General features: G+C 44.5%; 1 protein-coding gene across 2 annotated transcripts in view; it reads left to right on the forward strand.

Annotated features, from left to right (window-relative positions):
• ITGA8 (integrin subunit alpha 8) overlaps window positions 1–19,325 on the forward strand; it is a 136,644-nt gene that overhangs the window by 6,773 nt on the left and 110,546 nt on the right. For both annotated transcript variants that reach the window (XM_079948271.1, XM_079948272.1), the window contains exon 3: window positions 16,990–17,090. In XM_079948271.1, the coding sequence (XP_079804397.1) occupies window positions 16,990–17,090 (101 nt within the window). The remainder of the gene's footprint in view (window positions 1–16,989; window positions 17,091–19,325) is intronic.

The following is a 19,325-nucleotide window of genomic DNA, read 5'->3' on the forward strand; positions in this document are numbered from 1 at the left end:
AAGGAAAGAACAGTAGTGGATCAATGCTCTCAGAAGTAGGGAGCACAGGAATGCAGGAACAGGTTGGAGGTAGGATGCTAAGAGACAGTGTTAGAAACTGAGATATGAAAGCTAGGAGCTAAATGGAACCTTAAATACAGGTTATGGGTGCAACAATGGAATGTCTAGGCACTCTTTTTTTAATAAGGAGAATACAAAGCTGAAAATGAGTGAATTGCAACTAAAATATTATATTCATTTTTCACATGGTCTAGTCCTTCCCAAGCCCACCCACCTAATATTCTTAAGAGGGTCTCTTCTCCTATCTTCATAGAGTAGCTGGAAGTGGGGGGGAGAAGAAAAAGGCCCTCCTTTCCTTCCACTCTATGGTTTTAATCTGAAATCTTGGGCGCAATGCTGCGTCCAGAGCTCAGAAACTGCTCGCACTAATTAAATTCCCTGTTGCAAAATGCGCCTAGAACAATGGGAGTTTCAAACACTGCTAACAGTGTTTGATTGCATTAACATTCATATAATCTCTGTCTACCTTCCGTTGGCTACTACTGTATTGCGACCCCAGAAATACATCCTGGCCCTTTAAGCACATTTGGAGTTACTCATGCAGAACTAAACTAGAGGAAATAGCATTCAGGTCTTGGAATAATGTGATGAACAATATGTACAAAATCTCTAGTTTAAATATCTATGTTAGTGAGTGTATGTCTGAGAGAGTTTTGCTATGCCATGCTGTCCTTAGAACGTTTCATTAGAAGTGAGCCCATTCAATGAGCATATTCTTTCTCCATTAAGTTTCCTTAGAATCATGGCTTTAGTTGACTAGCACACATACTTTCAAGTATCATAGTGACATCAAAAGTGTAGTGATGGACTCATTTCCCAAATTTGTCTTGCACCTGTATCTTAGAGAGAGAGAGAGAGAGAGAGAGAGAGAGAGAGAGAGAGAATGAGAAGTCACCAATCCAGATAATGTAGCACTGGAAAGTAATTAGAATTCACCTTGTTAATATAGCCATGCTCTCTGGAGCTACAGGTAGCACCTCTTGGCAGTGTCTGGGAGTGTGTGTGTGTGTGTGTGAGAGAGAGAGAGAGAGAGAGAGAGAGAGAGAGAGACTATTTCACCAGGCTCTGTTGTGAGTGTGCAAGGACAACAGCACCAAGAACACCACAGACCTGGGAAGGAGACTTTGACATCATATGCCTCTAGCATCACACATCACCAGCATCCAAATTCATCCAAATTCAGAGGCAAGCCAGGAGCCAAATTTCATCTGTCTGGATGAAGAGAAGCCCTGTCTCCTGGAGACAGTGACATCCAGTGTTGAGAACATAAGAATCCGACTAGATCAGGCCAGTGGTCCATCTAGTCGAGCATCCTGCCTTCACAGTGACCAGCCAGATGTCTATGTAAAGCACGGAAGCAGGATCTGGATGCAACAGCGTTGTCCCCATGAGACAGCAGGGATACCAGAGACCTAGGGAGTGATGCTGACCACAACCCTCCAGCTTCTCTTTCTTAGCTGTCCACCACCAAGGGATGAGCCAGGAGCCAAGTTTCATCTGTGGCCATGCTTCTTGTGTTGTTTTAATCTGTTTTCTTGCAGTTCATTTGACTAGACTTTGGGCTCTAAATCTTGCAACAAAAGAAAAGTCATTTTAATATGACTAGTCAGAGCAACACAAGGAAACATTTTGGTGGCACCGAGCTGAACCTCTAATGTCTTACGTCACTGCTCGGTCCTTTCCCACTCCCAAAAAGAGATTTTCCAGTTTAATGAAGAATGGGAATGGAAGCCAACTGGCGTTAATTACAGACAAATGGGACTGGATCAAACACTGCAGTCATTTTATAGACTTGGGGCTTGCTAATACCAATGTTCTGGGTGTGACCTCAAAAAGAAAATGAGAGTTGGGTGGGCAGGGGTGTGTTAATACATAATATTTTAGGTCTGAATATCCAAAAGCTTAGTGTAACATAAAAAAAATTAGTTTGGGCATAATTTGAAATTCATTTATTTATGCACAAAAAAGACAATAAATGATTAACTCTTAGAGCTGCATGAGTGTGGACTCTGGACAACAGCTACAGGCAAGAAGTTAAAGCAGGTCCAGTCCAAGGGCCACATTCTACCATTAGCAACCTTTCAGGGGCGACATGCCAGTGGCAGTCAGGGCCAGAGGCAAAAGTGGTTGAGGCAATGACTTTAACCGTAGACTACATTCCAGCATCTTAAAAAGCAGAGAAATCACCTTGCCAACAAAGGTCCGTATAGTTAAAGCTATGGTTTTCCCAGTTGTGATGTATGGAAATGAGAGCTGGACCATAAAAAAGGCTGATCGCTGAAGAATTTATGCTTTTGAATTATGGTGCTGGAGGAGACTCTTGAGAGTCCCATAGATTGCAAGAAGAACAAACCTCTCCATTCTGAAGGAAATCAGCCCTGAGTGCTCACTGGAAGGACAGATCCTGAAGCTGAGGCTCCAATACTTTGGCCACCTCATGAGAAGAGAAGACTCCCTGGAAAAGACCCTGATGTTGGGAAAGATTGAGGGCACAAGGAGAAGGGGACGACAGAGGACAAGATGGTTGGACAGTGTTCTTGAAGCTACCAGCATGAGTTTGACCAAACTGCAGGAGGCAGTGGAAGACAGGAGTGCCTGGCGTGCTCTGGTCCATGGGGTCACGAAGAGTCGGACACAACTAAACAACAACACATTCCAGCAATGCAAAAGCTTCAGGCTTCTATATACACCCACCCCAATCCAGGCAAGAAAGAGACCTTATCATAGTTTCCAGAAAGGCAAAATCACTTGAAGGAGGCCTGGGGCAGAGCATGACCTGGGGAGAAGGGGTGGGGTCTGAGGAAAGCCGCAAGTCCAGAGAGCCCTATTTGGTCCCCAGGCCTGTGGTTTCTCTACTCCTAATGAAAGAGGTTCAAAAGACCACATTTCAGTCTCTGCTTCCAGTTTGTCCTTAACCCCTGAGCACAGGACTCCTTAGACATGTTTTCTGAGTAAGATGGCATTTAGAAAGCATTATGGGACTTGTAACCTTTCAGTGCGTGGAGACCCCACAGCACACTTGGATGAGTTTCTGGCTTCCTCCGCCAACAACACTTGCCACACAAGTCAACAGAGCAGGAGCAGGGGATGAGGACACTTCCTACAAGCGGCCTTTGTGAAAGAGCCATAACAGCAATTCCTCTGTTTTGGTCCAATTTTGAAACTATTGCAACATTGTCACCCAAAGCTTCAGAATGCATGGCTGACTTGGAGTAACGGCACGATCTCTCTTGCGGCGGCTTTATGCTGGAAGTTTATGAATGGCTGTTGCTGAGGATCTGAGCATAATAAGACCCCTGTGGGATCAGACCAAAGGCCTATCTGGCCCAGCATCCTGTTTTCCTCAATGGCCAACCAGATGCCAGTGGGAATCTGCAAGCTAACATTAGGGAAATATTTATTTTGCCCTAATGGGGAATAGCTTCCCTTGCTGTTGCTCTCCAGCAAATGCTATTAAGAAGCATGCACCTTATGTTCTTGGATCGGGAGGCAGCAAATAGCCATCATTAGTATGGGTTAATAGCCTTGTCCTCTATGCATTTGTCTAATCCCCCTTGAATGCTGCCTAAGGTGGTGCCCACTGCCGCATTTTATGGCTCCCAATTCCATAGTTTAACCCTGCGCCGTGTGGAGATGTACGGTATTTCATTTGTCTCTTCTGAGCTTTCCACTAATCACCTTCACCAAACGACCCAGAGTTCTGCTGTTTTGACAGAAGGAGAAAAAATCCCCCTTAGTTTCTTTCCAGCATACATACTCTTACAAATCTTTACCATTACTCACCTATTACAGCTGGGTCATCATTTTCATGGAGCTGTCCACCAAAACCCCCAAAATCTCTTACCTGCCCTTTGTCTCTGCTCACCATCCCCTCATGGAAGGAGAGGCTCACACTCTCCTTCACTGCCCAGCACAGGGTAACTGTTTGTGTCAATTACCCATTAAAAAGGTAAAGGTAAAGGGACCCCTGACCATTAGGTCCAGTTGCGACTGACTCTGGGGTTGCAGCGCTCATCTCGCTTTATTGGCCGAGGGAGCCAGCGTACAGCTTCTGGGTCATGTGGCCAGCATGACTAAGCCGCTTCTGGCAAACCAGAGCAGCACATGGAAATGCCGTTTACCTTCCCGCCAGAGCGGTACCTATTTATCTACTTGCACTTTGAGGTGCTTTCGAACTGCTAGGTTGGCAGGAGCAGGGACCGAGCAACGGGAGCTCACTGCATCGCAGGGATTCGAACCGCCGACCTTCTGATCGGCAAGTCCTAGGCTCTGTGGTTTAACCCACAGCACCACCCACGTCCCTAATTACCCATTACCTTGCTTTCTACTGCATGATAGTTCTTCTCCCCAGGCAATTCCAGGGAACTGATTCAGCCTGAATTACTACACTGTTAAGCTGCCTCACACCTGGGTGAAGACTTCAAGCATCTAGTAATCTTCTACATTTACTAACTCTAGAAATTATGGGGGGGGGGGATATAGTACCCAGGACTTTTAGGGGAATCAGTCCCCCTCTCAAACCCATAACAGTAGGTCCCCATTTTTTTCTCTGGGAGCAAAGAAGTTCAATTTTAAAAGCAAAAAGTTGTGCTCCAGATGCAAGAAATGAAGGCATGGCTTAACTATGGAGCATGCAAAATCCCCCCAACCCATTCCAACCATAGTGTGATAAGCACAGGGATTATGGATGGCCTCTTTGGCATCCTAAGAGGTCACCCACTAAGGTAAGCAATATGTTGTGGAATTTGGGGGTGCTTTCGTGAAAATTGAATCTTGTGGACATAAAAATTGAAAATTGAATCTTGTGGACATAAGAACACATCAGATTGTGCAACAGGGCTGACCATTGGGTACATGGACTGATGGGAACCGGAGTCCTATAACAGATGGAGGACATCAGGTTTGGAAAGGCTGGTGCCCATCGTGTAGTAAAGAAATACCTTCTTTCTAGGCATGCATAGTATTGCACAGCCCAATATATATTTTAATATGAGACTCTGAACTGCCTTGTTTTTTCTTCTTTGGCACCCCTTTGTTTCCAATATCCACTTGCAACCAGAACTGTAGCATCAGAAGAGGCTCAAAGGGTCATCAGTGCAATGCAGGAATCACAGCTAAAGAAAGACATCAAACCTCTCTTCAAGACCCTCCATGAGAGTCCATCCAAAAGCCCTGTTGCTGATCATGAAGGGTATATAGGAAAATGCTATCCTGGGATTGCACAGAGCTTCTTTCAACAGCTGTTGCTTCTTAGGCCTTTTACAATTTCCACTTTATTTTTAACACTCTTATTCCTACAAAATGCCCCACCCCCTTTTGAATCTCCTTAATTGAGAATTGAGATTTTTAGTTTTAGGCTGGCTGAACTGGGAGCAAACAGCTCAGTTATAATTCCGGTTCCAAGAAGAGTAAATAGCTTTCCCCTTGGTTAATTTTATTTCTTCCATGTCTCCATCTTTAAAACATAAGCAGCAAAGCCGATGTCCTTATTGCCTTACTCTGCTATTGGGTTCAGTTCCTGAAAGTCCATAAATCCTTCCCTCCGGTTGTTTTGTGTATACAAATTGGTACCCACTGATTTCAGCAGAATGAAAAGAACAGAAAACCCAAGAGCATGTTTTGGTTTGATTAGAGAGGGAGGAAGGGAGAGGAATTGCTCGCAGCCAGTAAATCTAGGGGGATGACAACCTGCAGTTGAGTTCCATTTGGGTTAAAAGGATGCCTGTGGGTCAGTTCAGGCTTTACAAATTGGCTGCTGATCGGGTGGTTCTCTCTTGGTGACTGCTGTAGTGCTTGAAGGGGAAATGAGTGTCTGAGGACACTTGCCCCGGGGGGGGGGGGGGGGGAGGCTTTTGAGATGCTGGGGACCCACAACCAATGTGTGCACCATGTGTTTACAAAATGTAGTCTTTCCTTCATGCAATAAAGCTGTTTTGTCAAAAGGCATGAGTATTATAAGGCAGAAGGCAGGGGTGTGTCTGCTATCCCTGCCCCTTCTGTCATGTCCTCAGGCCAGTTTCTCCTGCCCTCCACATTTTGATGGGCAAACGTCTGCTGTGGAGCCTGCTGTACGCACATAGACTCTGCATTATTAATTAATTAATTAATTAATTAAATTTATGCACTGCCCTTCGCCCAAAAATAGCATGGCAGTTCACAAGTTAAAAATACAGGATAAATGCACAAATACCAAATGCCAAGACAAAAACAAAACACACACACACATTTAACAGGCTGTGGAATATTAATCAGCCAAAGGCCTGGTTGAAGAGGAACATTTTCACCTAAAGATTATAATGAAGGTGCCAGACAAACCCCCCTGGGGAGACCATTGTGCAAACAGGGAGCCATCGCAGAAAAGGCCCATTCTCCTGTTGCCACCCTCTGGACCTCTTGTGGAGGAGGAATACCAAGAAGGGACTCAGATGATGAACGCAGAGTCCAGGATGGTTTATATGGGGAACACAGAGTCCAGGATGGTTATATTGAGGTGTTGCAGCCCTGAGCCATTGGGACTGCAGAGGTTGAGAACCTCAGGCCCAGGGCTCAAATGCCTTTCTATCTGCCCAGATATGGTGGAAGTTGTAGCCCACAGCATCTGAAGGCTTCTATGCTGGGTACCACTGCTATCCACTGAGAAGCCTCATTGCTGACATGATCTACATGCATATTCAGAACTTCTTTGGAGGTGTTGCTACACTTGCCCTTGCCACCTGGAGCACAACTTACATTTTGAGAGTTGTTGTTGTTTTGCTTAATGAGCCATCTTGGAGATTGTTGCAGCAAAAAGGTGGACTTAGAAGCATTTTAATTAATTAATAAAGCCAACCTGCCTTTGAAAATAAGGATCCTGTTGCAGTTCTCTGAAGTGGCCGGAAGGGGTAGCTGGAGAGCAATGCAAAAATACTTCCCTACACTGTCTTCACAATTCTAAATTTAAGAATATTTGTTCAGTACGATCTCTGAATCCCTATCCTGTTAAAAATGTGACACACTAAAATATATATATTTAAAAATCTTAATTTACTGTAAAATAGCTTCTTTTCTTTTCCTGAAGCCCAGAATTGTTGGAATGAGATTTTGCTAATCTTGAACGATTAGGTGGTTTTCCTTCCCCTTTGGGTGTGCTCAATCACACCTTGACGAAACAGGTTGTGCTTATCAACCAAAGGCTGCCTCACTGTCAAGTTGCAGGAGGGGAGCTCTTTGGCCAAGTGTGCAGCTGAGATAAAGCATAAGTCAGTTTGGCCAGGAACAGAGCTGATTGTAACCAGAGCCAGGTACTTGTTTAAGGAGAGGAGAGGATGTATTCTGATACGCCAGGGATTTAATTACATGGAGAAGCTATTCACTGTTAAGATGGTGAGACGCTGTGGGACATTAACTACAAGACAGGATTTATTTCTGGAGAAAAGAAGCAAAAAGCTCACCGTCTCACTGTTTTTTGATACAAGACGTTTAGGAACCTCTAACCATGTATGGGAAAAGTGCTTGTGGTGGATGTGTGGCTCCTGATGTCGACTGTGACTTTTTAAAAGTAAGAGACACAGCTTAGTTAACCTGGATCTAAGGCTTGAAAAATCCACTCTCCGCTCTCAACTTAAGCCCAGAGATCCAGAATCCTCTGGATTCTGTTTTACTTCAGCTCACATTAGCCCTGGCCAGTGGTTAGTGGTGATGGGAGGGCTACAAGTTCTAAATTTAAGAATTGGACTGGCAGTCCAAGGAAATTGCACAGGTTGAAACTATAGTGCAAGCACAGCTTAAGAATCATGATGCTGGTATTGTCTTGGATGAAGCAATTTCTGACTTTATGGAGAATGGAAATATCTACCAACTGAGTTAGATTTTCAGATTTGGATGAATTAAAGTACCGTAATCCACCGGAATGCTATTTTATTTTTACTTTTTATCATTTCTTCTTCCTGTGGTACTTTTTTTTATTTTAAAAAACGCACAGACTAAATTTAGTGCTCTCTAAGCTGTATTCCATTATTTGTGGTACTTTTATGGATTTGCAGAAGCCCAGACACTCTGTTTGTAATTACTTGCCCTGTTTTCCTAGATTCCACCGGCTATTTCAGACTGCCATGTATGGACATCACTTCCATGTCGGGAACATTTGGCACAGACACACGTTAGCGTGTCACCATTTGATGACGGTGCCATGCAACTGTTTTGTTGCACATAACATGTGCAGGGAAGACTTGGCCAACTCTCCATGGTAGCAGTTCCAACTTTAGGAATAATGAGCCATGGTTCAGCCCTGCTGTAGGGAACAAATAAAGTTGATACTAGTAAGGGTGTAAAGGAAGGTGTTGACTTTTGTGAAGGGAAGTCTCTGTACCATGGTGTACCATATACCGGTCTCAGTCAGTATGATGGCCTGGGATTCAGATTCAGATGCTGAACCTGAGGAATCCCAGCCTGCACAGGATTCCCTGCCTCCAGAACCAGCTGAGCCGGGGCTGGGGCATGAGCCTGAAGGGTCCTCACCTGTGCTGGATCCTCAGGTGCAGGCACCAGCTGAGTCTGTTCCAGCTCCTGAGGTGATGGAGGACCCATTGCCTGCAGGTGCTCCCCTCCCAGCCCCGTCAGAGGAAGCTGAGGTTGCCTTTGGTTCTGGTAACCCTCCAGCCTCTTCTGAGCTGCAGAGGCTCGGGCCAGAGAGGTGGAGGGAACTAAGTCCCCGCAGGAGGAGTGCTTGCCTCCAGGCCAGGAGGGGCGAGTCACCAGAGGATCGGGGTCACCCTATGCCTCGGGGCAGATAAAAGCCAGCCAGCCCCAGTCCCAAGTTGCGGGAGCAACTTTGTAGGTTGCCAGTTCCTGCCTGAACCCTGTCCTGTTTTCCGGCCTGTACTTCTGACTCCCTGCCCTGCACCCAGTTTCAGCTTTTACGGACTGCCTTCATATTGCACCTATGACCTCGGACTGGACTCGGACCTCGCCTCTCGGTTAACCCATGGGACCAGCACAGTCAGGTTTGAAGGGGCCCTGGGCACAGTACCCTCTGAGGCCTCATCACCAACACCACCTTCTTGGGTCTGCTGTGACAGGATGGTGGGGTGGCTGGCATAGGAACATAGGCATCTGCCCTACACAAGTCCAACCAGTGGTCCATCAAGCTTGGTATTGATTGGCAGCAGCTCTCCAGGGATTCAGACAAGGGTCTGTCCCAGCCCAACCTGGAGATGCCAGGGTTTGAACTTGAAACCTTCTGCACGCAAAGCAGATGCTTTTCCACTGAGCTATGGCAGACGGCAGAGGGAAAGGGTGCTCTGAAGAGAAGCACCAGGCGAGAAGCACTTCTGCGCATTTACTCATTAGAAGGAGACTAGGGCTTGTTCCTTTTAAGCCAAGGTCATGTCTGTGTTTCAGGCTTTGGAAGTTTTTGTTTTCAATCAAAGCTGCATACTTGAGCAACTTATGCGTTCAAATATGCTAGCTTAATCAAAAAGAAAACCTTTAAAGCACAAGGCTTTGCTCGTTTGGCTCTGTTTGCCCAGTGAATCAAAAAATAGTTTGCTTTTATGGGCTTTCCATTCAGGGAGGACCGTGGCCAAATTGCCGTTGTTTAGAGAGGGAAAAAATGTATTACGTAGGAACACAGGACCCTGTCCTATGCCAGGGCATCCTGTTAACTTGTTTTCCCCAGTGTTGTCCACTGTGACTGGCACCAGTCTCAAGCAGCTATGTTTGGGCTGGAGATATCAAGGACTGAACCTGGAATCTTCTATTTGCTCTATCTAGGGCTGGACTTATGGTGCTGGTGGGGAACTTATGGGTGCCAAGCCAAAGGCGCCACCAAGCTGAGCATTTGGGCTTAGGTTCTATCTGACCAAGCGTATAGATTTTAATGGGTTTGTTCTAAATGGGACTAGCATTGGACGCAGCCCTTGGTATTCACTGAGTGTGCTCGTGATATCCAGAGCTAAACGCTGGGAAAAACTGGAGGCCACCTCAATAGACCCACGACTGCTTCATCTAATATGTATGTTACATGAAGGGACCTCACTCAAAATAAGGTGTAACCCCCGGGACCATCTTACTAATGAGAAAGGTGTCCCACAGGTATGAAATTTACGGCATGTAATGCCTTAAGAGAGAATATAATGAAAATGATTTACAGGTGGTACATGACACCAGTCAAGCTTGCAAAAATTTACCATTTGCCCGATAATAAATGTTGGAAATGTAAAGAGACTGAAGGCACATTCTTTCACCTTTGGTGGACGTGCCCAAGGATTAAGACTTTCTGGGAAATGATCTACAATTAAATGAAAAAGGTATTTAAATATACTTTTCTGAAGAAACCAGAGGCCTTTCTCCTGGGCATGGTCGGCCAATTGGTGCCAAAGAAGGATAGAACTTTCTTAATGTATGCTACAACAGCAGCAAGAATACTTATTGCAAAGTACTGGAAGACACAAGATCTACCCACCCAGGAAGAATGGCAGATGAAGGTGATGGACTTCATGGAATTGGCGGAAATGACTGGCAGAATCCGAGACCAGGGAGAAGAGTCAGTGGAAGAAGATTGGAAGAAATTTAAAGTTTATTTACAGAAACATTGTAAAATTAAGGAATGTTAGAAAGAGGCTGGAATGAAGTTATGTGGCTTTAGCAGAAATATTATAAAGGACTAAGTAAAAATATATTGTTAATGGATGAAAGGAGGAAAGGTAAAGTTACATTATATTAAGATAAATTATAGGATAAAAATTGGGAAGGATGGAAAGGATTTGCTGAAATAGCTAACCGAACTAGAATACAAAAAAGGGAGGTGCAAGGAGGTCAAGGAAACAAGCAAATGAAAGATATGTTATGGGAAGGTTCGTTGTTTCTATTTTTCTGTGTTTTATAATTATTATTTTTCTTTTTTCTATTCTCTTTTTTTCTTATTGTGATGTGTTGTTAAGTTTGTGTTTAACTTGGTGTTTTTTCTTTTTCTTTTTGTAACCTTTAAAACTTTAATAAATATTATTTTTTAAAAAAAAGCAACTGAGAAAGGTGTCAAGCAAGGCTGCATACTGGCCCCACTCTTATTTAATTTTTACATTAATTCCATGGTGGGCCATCTCCACAACATAAACTTTTACCCTCCAAAGCTCTCTGGAAGACACATCTCTGTCCTGCTCTATGTAGACGATGCAGCAATACTTTCAAGAACGCCTACTGGCCTCCAAAGAGCACTGAGAGCATTAACACAATACTGCAAGGAGAACCAGCTAGAACTCAACTATCAGAAAACTAAGATCATGGCTTTCTACTCCAGGTTTTCTACTCAGCATGGGACATGGAACAGGCCAAAGCTTTCAGTGTTGCAGATACTGAGCGCCAATTGGATCTAGCCAGGACCCCAACTTTTATTGCCAATGAATCCTCCAGGTACTCTGCCTTCCCTATGGCTATATCTAGCTAAACTAGAAGTCCCCAAGAACCAGAGGGCCTTTACCTTGGCTCAGTGTCATGCCCTCAGCTGTCTTTGAAGGTCGATACAGGAAGATTGCTTATCTGGAGAGGCAATGCCCTTGTGACTCTGGGCAAATATAAACAACAGAGCATGTGCTTCTCCAGTGTCTTTACTATAGAGACATTTGTACCAGCCACTGCTTCAGTACCTCCCTGCTGCTTTCAGATGCCAATCTTACTATAACACACAACGTTGCCACATTCTGCACAGCAGCGCTCAAGATTCAACGGATGATGACCTGTGCCACAAACTAGATATAATGAGCACTCGTATTTGAGTGCTCTGTATACTGGTATCTGTGGTCTTATATGTATTAGCCTTTTGCGCTCTTTCACTCCTGTCTGATGTTACTACCCCTTCTTTTAGACTTTCTTAGCTTCTTTTGGATTCTTATGCACAAATACAAGATGGGTGACACCTGACTTGAGAGCAGTACATGTGAAAAGGATCTAGGAGTCTTGGTTGACCGCAAACTTGACATGAGCCAGCAGTGTGACGCGGCAGCTAAAAAAGCCAATGCAATTCTGGGCTGCATCAATAGGAGTATAGCATCTAGATCAAGGGAAGTAATAGTGCCACTGTATTCTGCTCTGGTCAGACCTCACCTGGAGTACTGTGTCCAGTTCTGGGCACCACAGTTCAAGAAGGACACTGACAAACTGGAACGTGTCCAGAGGAGGGCAACCAAAATGGTCAAAGGCCTGGAAACGATGCCTTATGAGGAACGGCTAAGGGAGCTGGGCATGTTTAGCCTGGAGAAGAGGAGGTTAAGGGGTGATATGATAGCCATGTTCAAATATATAAAAGGATGTCACATAGAGGAGGGAAAAAGGTTGTTTTCTGCTGCTCCAGAGAAACGGACACGGAGCAATGGTTCCAAACTACAAGAAAAAAGATTCCACCTAAACATTAGGAAGAACTTCCTGACAGTAAGAGCTGTTCAACAGTGGAATTTGCTGCCTAGGAGTGTGGTGGAGTCTCCTTCTTTGGAGGTCTTTAAGCAGAGGCTTGACAACCATATGTCAGGAGTGCTCTGATGGTGTTTCCTGCTTGGCAGGGGGTTGGACTCGATGGCCCTTGTGGTCTCTTCCAACTCTATGATTCTATGATTCTATGATTCTATATATATATATTCTGTTTTAACTCCTTTTAGGTTTTTTTGTTTTTGTTTTTTTAGATTTTAAATGATTTTAAATTATTGTACCCCTCCCTCCTTATGCTGGTCTATGACCATAATAAAGGTTGTTGTTGTTGTTGAGTGTGCTCACATTAAATTGAGGTTGTTCTGGTTCCTTTTCATGGGTGTGTCTGGACTCTGGGGAAGCCTGGGAGCAGGAGGCTGAGATGTATGCTGCTAGGCTTTGCAATCCCAAACAAGCCGCACAAATCGACAGTGCTGCAATGCTGGCCACAGGGGGTGCCATTTATTCCAGAGCAAGCCCTGGCTCTACCACTGAGCTGTGGTTCCTCCCGTAACCGGGCAAACTACAGTGTTATTTGCTATTGCTGTTTGTTGACTACATTCAGACCCCAACTTTCCTCCAAGCTGCTCAAGTTGGCATACCTGGTTTTCTTCGTCTCCACTACAACGTGGTGACATACTGTCCAACTTTTTCAGATAAAAAAACCAGGACACGTGTCTTCCATGTTGCATTCCTGGGCAAGTCATGTGACCTGTGCCACAATCTTGGCCCCTCCCCCCAGTTTTTTTCAGGGTGAGGGTGCGATGCAAGAGTGTTGCACTAAGAGAGGCACCCACTGCCCTCATCTTTGCTCTGTGTTCCACCACCATCAGTGGGACTCAGTGGTGCCATCAGTGGGACTCAGAATGAGGCCTTTTTTGCGGGAGGAGGGACATCACCTTGATTGTGGAACTCTTCCAAAGAAGGTTGGCCTGGCTCCTCCTCAGTTGCCCTGTAGACGTTTTAAAAATTCTGCCCAGCTTTTCGTGTATTTTAATCTTGCAGCCATACTCCACTCATATTTCATATTTGTTTTTACTGTGGCTCTGAATAGTCTCCTTTTAATAGTGTTGAGATTTTATTGTGAGCTGCCTTGGGGCAACCTTTTTAGGGCCAAGAGGTGGCACATAATTTTCTTAATATATTAGGGAAGGGGGTTGGGGCTGCCTGCCAGCCCCATATCTGAGTGCTGTTGATACAAAGCTGGAGGGACAAGTTTAAGGGGAAATGTGTCCCCCCCCAAAAAAAAACCCCAACCCCAAATAGAAAGAGTCTCCTATGTATATTTCCTCCACCCTCCAAATCTCCCCTCAGCATTATTATATATTGGGATGGAGAGGTGCTGGAAAGTGGGATGGCAACAAAAGGTTTTATTTCCCCCTTTCCTCCATTCTGAAACCTCCCCATATAATGCAGAGAGGGAAGGCTTTAACCTAATGGCACCCCACTCACGAGACTGTTGTGTTTCTTTTCACTCATGCAGTCAAATCACTGATGCTTGCAGCAGACCTTAGAGGGAAAGCATAGTTTGTTGCTCTGCCTCAGGTGGCAAAATGTCATATTCTGGGCCTTTACTCCACCCATTCTGAGGCTAAGTTCTGACAGATATAGCTATATAAGAATCTGCCTTAGTCAGACCATGGCTCCATCTAGCTCAGCATGGTCTGTTCTGACTGACAGCAGCTCTCCAGGGTCTCAGACAGAACCTGTTCCCGTCCCTAACGGGAGACGCCAGAAACTGAACGTGGGAACTTCTGCCTGCAAGGCAGATACTCTTATCATTTGGCTGTGGTTTCAGTGTCATGTGAAAGTTCAAGACCCATACATCAGTAGGTGACTAGTGACAGCCACCCCTCACCCCCAAGGTTAGGGACAGTGGATAGTGAGGGACAGTGAGCTGGTCATCCCATCCACTGTCTTAAGCTACTCTTTCTCCCATGGTCATCCAGGTAGGTTGAATGTTTCCACTTTGGACATTTGGGCTGTCAATAATGTTGGTGTTTCGCTCCAGTGCCAAATTCATGGAAGCTGTAAGTCAGGGTTGGAGAACCTTTTCCAGCTCATTACCTTCTGGGAAACCTTTCAAGGGCCACATGACATTGGTAGGCAGGGCCAGAGGTGAAAGCGAGCAGAGTAATTAATGCGTAATTTACGATAGTCTAGTTTCTGCACACACGCATCACCCCCTTGCTTTATTCTCCATCTTTACAAGCAAGTAGCATGATCTTAATTGAAGGGGATATTCCATACCCAACATCCAGGTGATCCAAATTATGGTGCTCATTTATTATTTTTTAGTCCCTAGCTCTCATGGGGGCCAGCTGATTCTCTCCAGAGGGCCAGACCCCCCCCCCCAAAAAAGGGACATTCTGGGATCCAATCAGAAGCCAGAATGGCTTCTGTAATTCCGGGGTGTCTCGCTTGAATCAGGACAGTTCAGTGGTGTGACATTCTAGCCAGACAAAAAACACTTAAGGAACAGGTGAAATAAGGCTGGTGGGATGTGTGACCTAGGAGAGGGGGCTTGGTTGGGGAGGGGGCATGGCCTGGGGAGAGTACAAAAATTAGAGAGGTCTGAGGATCTGCTGTAAACAAAACGTTTGCGGCACGTTTCTCAACCAGTGGTCCCCCTTCCCTTTTGCACCCACTGCGGACACAAGCACATTAGCACTGACACAACCATGATGCAATCCAACAGCCGGGACATATCACAGAAGGTGGAAGAGAACCCTCAAGCCCTATGGCACTATAGCTAGGTGACCAGGGCGTTGTCTCTGCATTGGGTCCAAGTATTGACTGCTGTACCGACCTGTGTGTGTGTTTCAGTTCTGTAAATGCATGTAATATCATTTGACGTTGAAAAAATACTTTAAATTCCTCCTTTGACAGCATGTGTGTTTTTATTCTTACTTAGCTCGAATAACAAAAGTTTAGGCTTTGTCAAGTGGCTCCTTGATACGAACCAGAAACCAGCGCAGGGGCTGCCCAGATCCAAGGGGCTAGGAGGAGGCTCCGTGTTTCCTTCTGGGTATCAATAGAGAAGTTCATTAGGAGTGACTGCCGAGGGAGGAACATAGTTTAGGAACATGTGGGAAATCAGTTTACTTCAGATGACTAAGGGTGAAAGAAAGGGAGGTCTGCTTTTCATTAAAAACCTGAAATGGATTATAATTGGACTGGGTTTTTACCCAGATGGCTTTTCTTAGGCTGACATCTGCGACGTGTATATAAAGCAGTGTTAAAGAGCTGTCTCTTGTGGCAGCGGGGGGACACATGTAATACTGATCAGAACTAAGTTCCTCTCCTTTCCTTAGTGCTGGTTGTGGAATAACAGTTGGAGAGAAACGGCATTGGCCTGGCTGAAATGGACCACACTTTTGTAACTCGTCCCAAAGGGCGGGGGAGGGAAATCAAAGGGACTTCTTTGAAAAAATATCTTTTTCCCTTTTTTTTAGTGACTTGATTAATTTACAATCTGAATACTGACAAATTATAGAATCTCCTAGCTGGCTGGATTGCTGGGCAAGGTTGCTTTTACATTAATTCCCTAGTTGTTGTTATTTTTGCAGCTAAACTAAATATAGTCAGATCGTTTTGCTTATCTCATCTTCTTTTAAAAAAACCAAAACACATCCAAATGCATGTTTGAATGATTCTGAAAAGTGGAAAACTTTGATAACTGCTTATATCCTGTCCTGATCCTAAGCTTGTTATTTGGAAGTAAGCTGTGTTGTTTCTTGTTCTGAATATGTGCACAAATAGAAGTGAATTCTCACAGCAGATGCTCACCCTGGTGTGGAGCTTCATTATGTGCCTGAAGAGCACACCTGGAGCATCCCTCTTCTTGCTGTGGGAGACTGCTTTGTTCTGCTCTGCTCTGCACAGGAGCTCCCTGTGCATCTCAGAGTTCATGCAAACATGAGGAAGTAGGATAATTGTGTGAGTCAACAGGATATTACACCCGAAAGACTTAAGTCCAAGACTTGATCAACTGTAACCTTTCTAGGTGAATTTAGCTTTCATCCTGTAGAATAGGGATAATGAACCTATGACCAACTAATTGTTGCTGGACTCCAACTCCCATCAGCCCCATGCAGCCTGGTTGGTGATCAGGGATGATGGGAGTTGGAGTCTAACAATATACAGAGCTGCATGGGGTGCCCATCCCTGCTGTAGAATGACAGAAAAACTAATGCTGTTTTTATGCCAACACCTTCCTGCTAATCATACTTAGAAGTAAGTATATTTTGATGGATTTCAGTGGAAGAATGTATATTTATAGCTATTGGGTTGGAGCCAGACAAAATGATTTGCACTTATTTCTAACTGAAATCAATGGAACATGTTTAGTTGTGACCTAAGATCAATGAACTTGGTCTGGATCCAACCCATTGTAAATACCAACTCCTAAGGAAAACGATCCTGAATATAATAATTTACTTTTCTGTTCTTTCCTGGCAAGCATTCTACTTTCTTTCTCTCTCTCTTTTCCAGACAACAGAAAAATCAAGGTCAATGGTACAAGGGAGCCCATTGAGTTTAAATCCAAGCAGTGGTTTGGAGCAACAGTCAGAGCTCATAAAGGAAAAGTTGTGGTATGTTTTGACACTTTTTTGGCATTCATTTTGCTGGAACATTTCTTCTGATTCAATTATATATGTTCAAAAAACACAAATGAAGCTGATTTTGATATTTCAAAGCCTATTCAGTGTATGCAGTTTCTCAGGTTGGGTTTGGAATAATCTGGATGCCACAAGATTCAGCCATTTGGGATATAATTAATTCAAGCATTCACTGAATGTCTTCACTAGTATAACAGTATCCATGGTGGGCACACAGGAATCAGATACAGTGGTGCCCCGCAAGACGAACGCCTCACAAGATGGAAAACCCGCTAGACGAAAGGGTTTTCCGTTTTGGAGGCGCTTCGCAAAATGAATTTCCCTATGGGCTTGCTTCGCAAGACGAAAATGTCTTGCGAGTTCCTGCGGGTTTTTCCCCCTTTTCCTAAGCCGTTAAGCCGCTTATCAGCTGATCCGCTGATAAGCCGCTTAACAGCTGATCGCTAAAAGCCGCTAAACCGCAAATAGCGCTAATCCACTAAGCTGTCAATGGTCTTGCTTTGCAAGACGAAAAAACCGCTATACGAAGAGCCTCACGGAACGGATTAATTTCGTCTTGCGAGGCACCACTGTAGATGTATCAAATGCATAATGAAACAGCAACTTTTATACTTCCTGCAAAATCCTCTAGAACAGCCTTCTCCACTCAGATGTTTTAAACTACAACTCCCAGCAGCTGCAGCCAGCATGGCAATCATCAGGGATGGGAGTTGTAATTTTGACATCTGGAAGGCACCATGCTGGGGAAGGGTGGCCTTGAACATGGCTGTGAAAGAGATCAGCAGAAACTGGGGTTCTTAGAAATGCAATCACATTTTTAACAGCCTGCAGCATCTTGGCACATTGATTCTGTAGCCGGTCGTAGCAGGAGGGGGAGACTCCCTGGATTCTTCAGCAGGCTACCTCATCTCTGTCTCCTGACCACCTTCCTCTCCTGCCTCTGAGTCTGGGCTGCTCTCTGCCACAGCGTCTTTCTGCTCACTAAACCCTGTTACCTCTTCTTCCGACACCTCCTCCTCCCCCCCCCCCCGTCTGCTCCCTCTTCTCCCTCTGACCACTCATTGTCATCTCACCACCAATGCCCTGGTTCTGAACCTCCTTGGGAGTTCCCCAGCTGGTGCCTTCCAATACTTCTCTGCTTCCAGCTAGTCTATGATATCAGGTGACAGATATGGATAGATGAATAGATCGATAGATAGACAGACAGATGATAGATAGATAGATATAGATGATAGATAGATGATGATGATGATAGATGATAGATAGATAGATAGATAGATAGATAGATATAGATATAGATATAGATATAGATATAGATATAGATATAGATATAGATATAGATAGATAGATAGATAGATAGATAGAAGATGCTGGTGCTGATGTGTTCAGAAGAGGTAATAGCTTAATATTTGATTATCTTCAGCAGGTATTTCCCCCAAAGTTGATGGGCATGTAGTTGATTGTTAGGATGACACTTTGCTGTCTATGCCAATGAAGGCAAGGGTGCAAATGGCTTGGAAAGACCTGGAAGGGTTTTGGCTTTTCCCTAGCAACTGCCTGGACCTCATCTCTGTCCCTACTTCACAGTTGTACGACTCTGGCTATACTGCAGTGGGGTTAATGCAATCATGGCTGTAAGTCCAAAGATTTCATTTAAAAGTCTCGGTGTAGATGCTGTGATTTTATAGGCCTTTTTTATAAGCACCACTAGAAACCCCCAGGTGGAAATCCATAACGATCTACTTCTGTTTTCTCTTGGGCAGTTTTATTAACTAGTAAGGTGATGTGTTCCCTGCACAGTCAGGCATTTTGCATTAGCAGCCGACGCGTAGGATTTAATAAATAAATAAATGAAAACACTTTTCGTAAATGACGAATCAAAACATCTTGCGCTGTGAACCTTGCATTCGGTCATGCTTCATTTTCCCAAAACAATTAATGAAGCAACAAGTGTCGTCTTGGGATTTGTTTTAAAATGGTTTGAATTATTTCCTAATGCGCCTGTGCATCGAAAGGAAATGCCTTGCTTTCAGTAGTCACTCATGTGGTTAACCCCAGAAAAGAATATTTCTTTTCCTTTGACATAAAACAGGTGATGAATAAAACATCAACCTCTCTCTTTTTTTTACTAGCATGGATGCCAGATTCCCAGCAGCCCTCCCTCTGAGCCATTGTAGCTCTCAGGTTCCAAAAGTGGCACCTTCACTC

This window comes from Podarcis cretensis (assembly GCF_951804945.1).
Source record: "Podarcis cretensis genome assembly, chromosome: 12".
Lineage (NCBI taxonomy): Eukaryota > Metazoa > Chordata > Lepidosauria > Squamata > Lacertidae > Podarcis > Podarcis cretensis.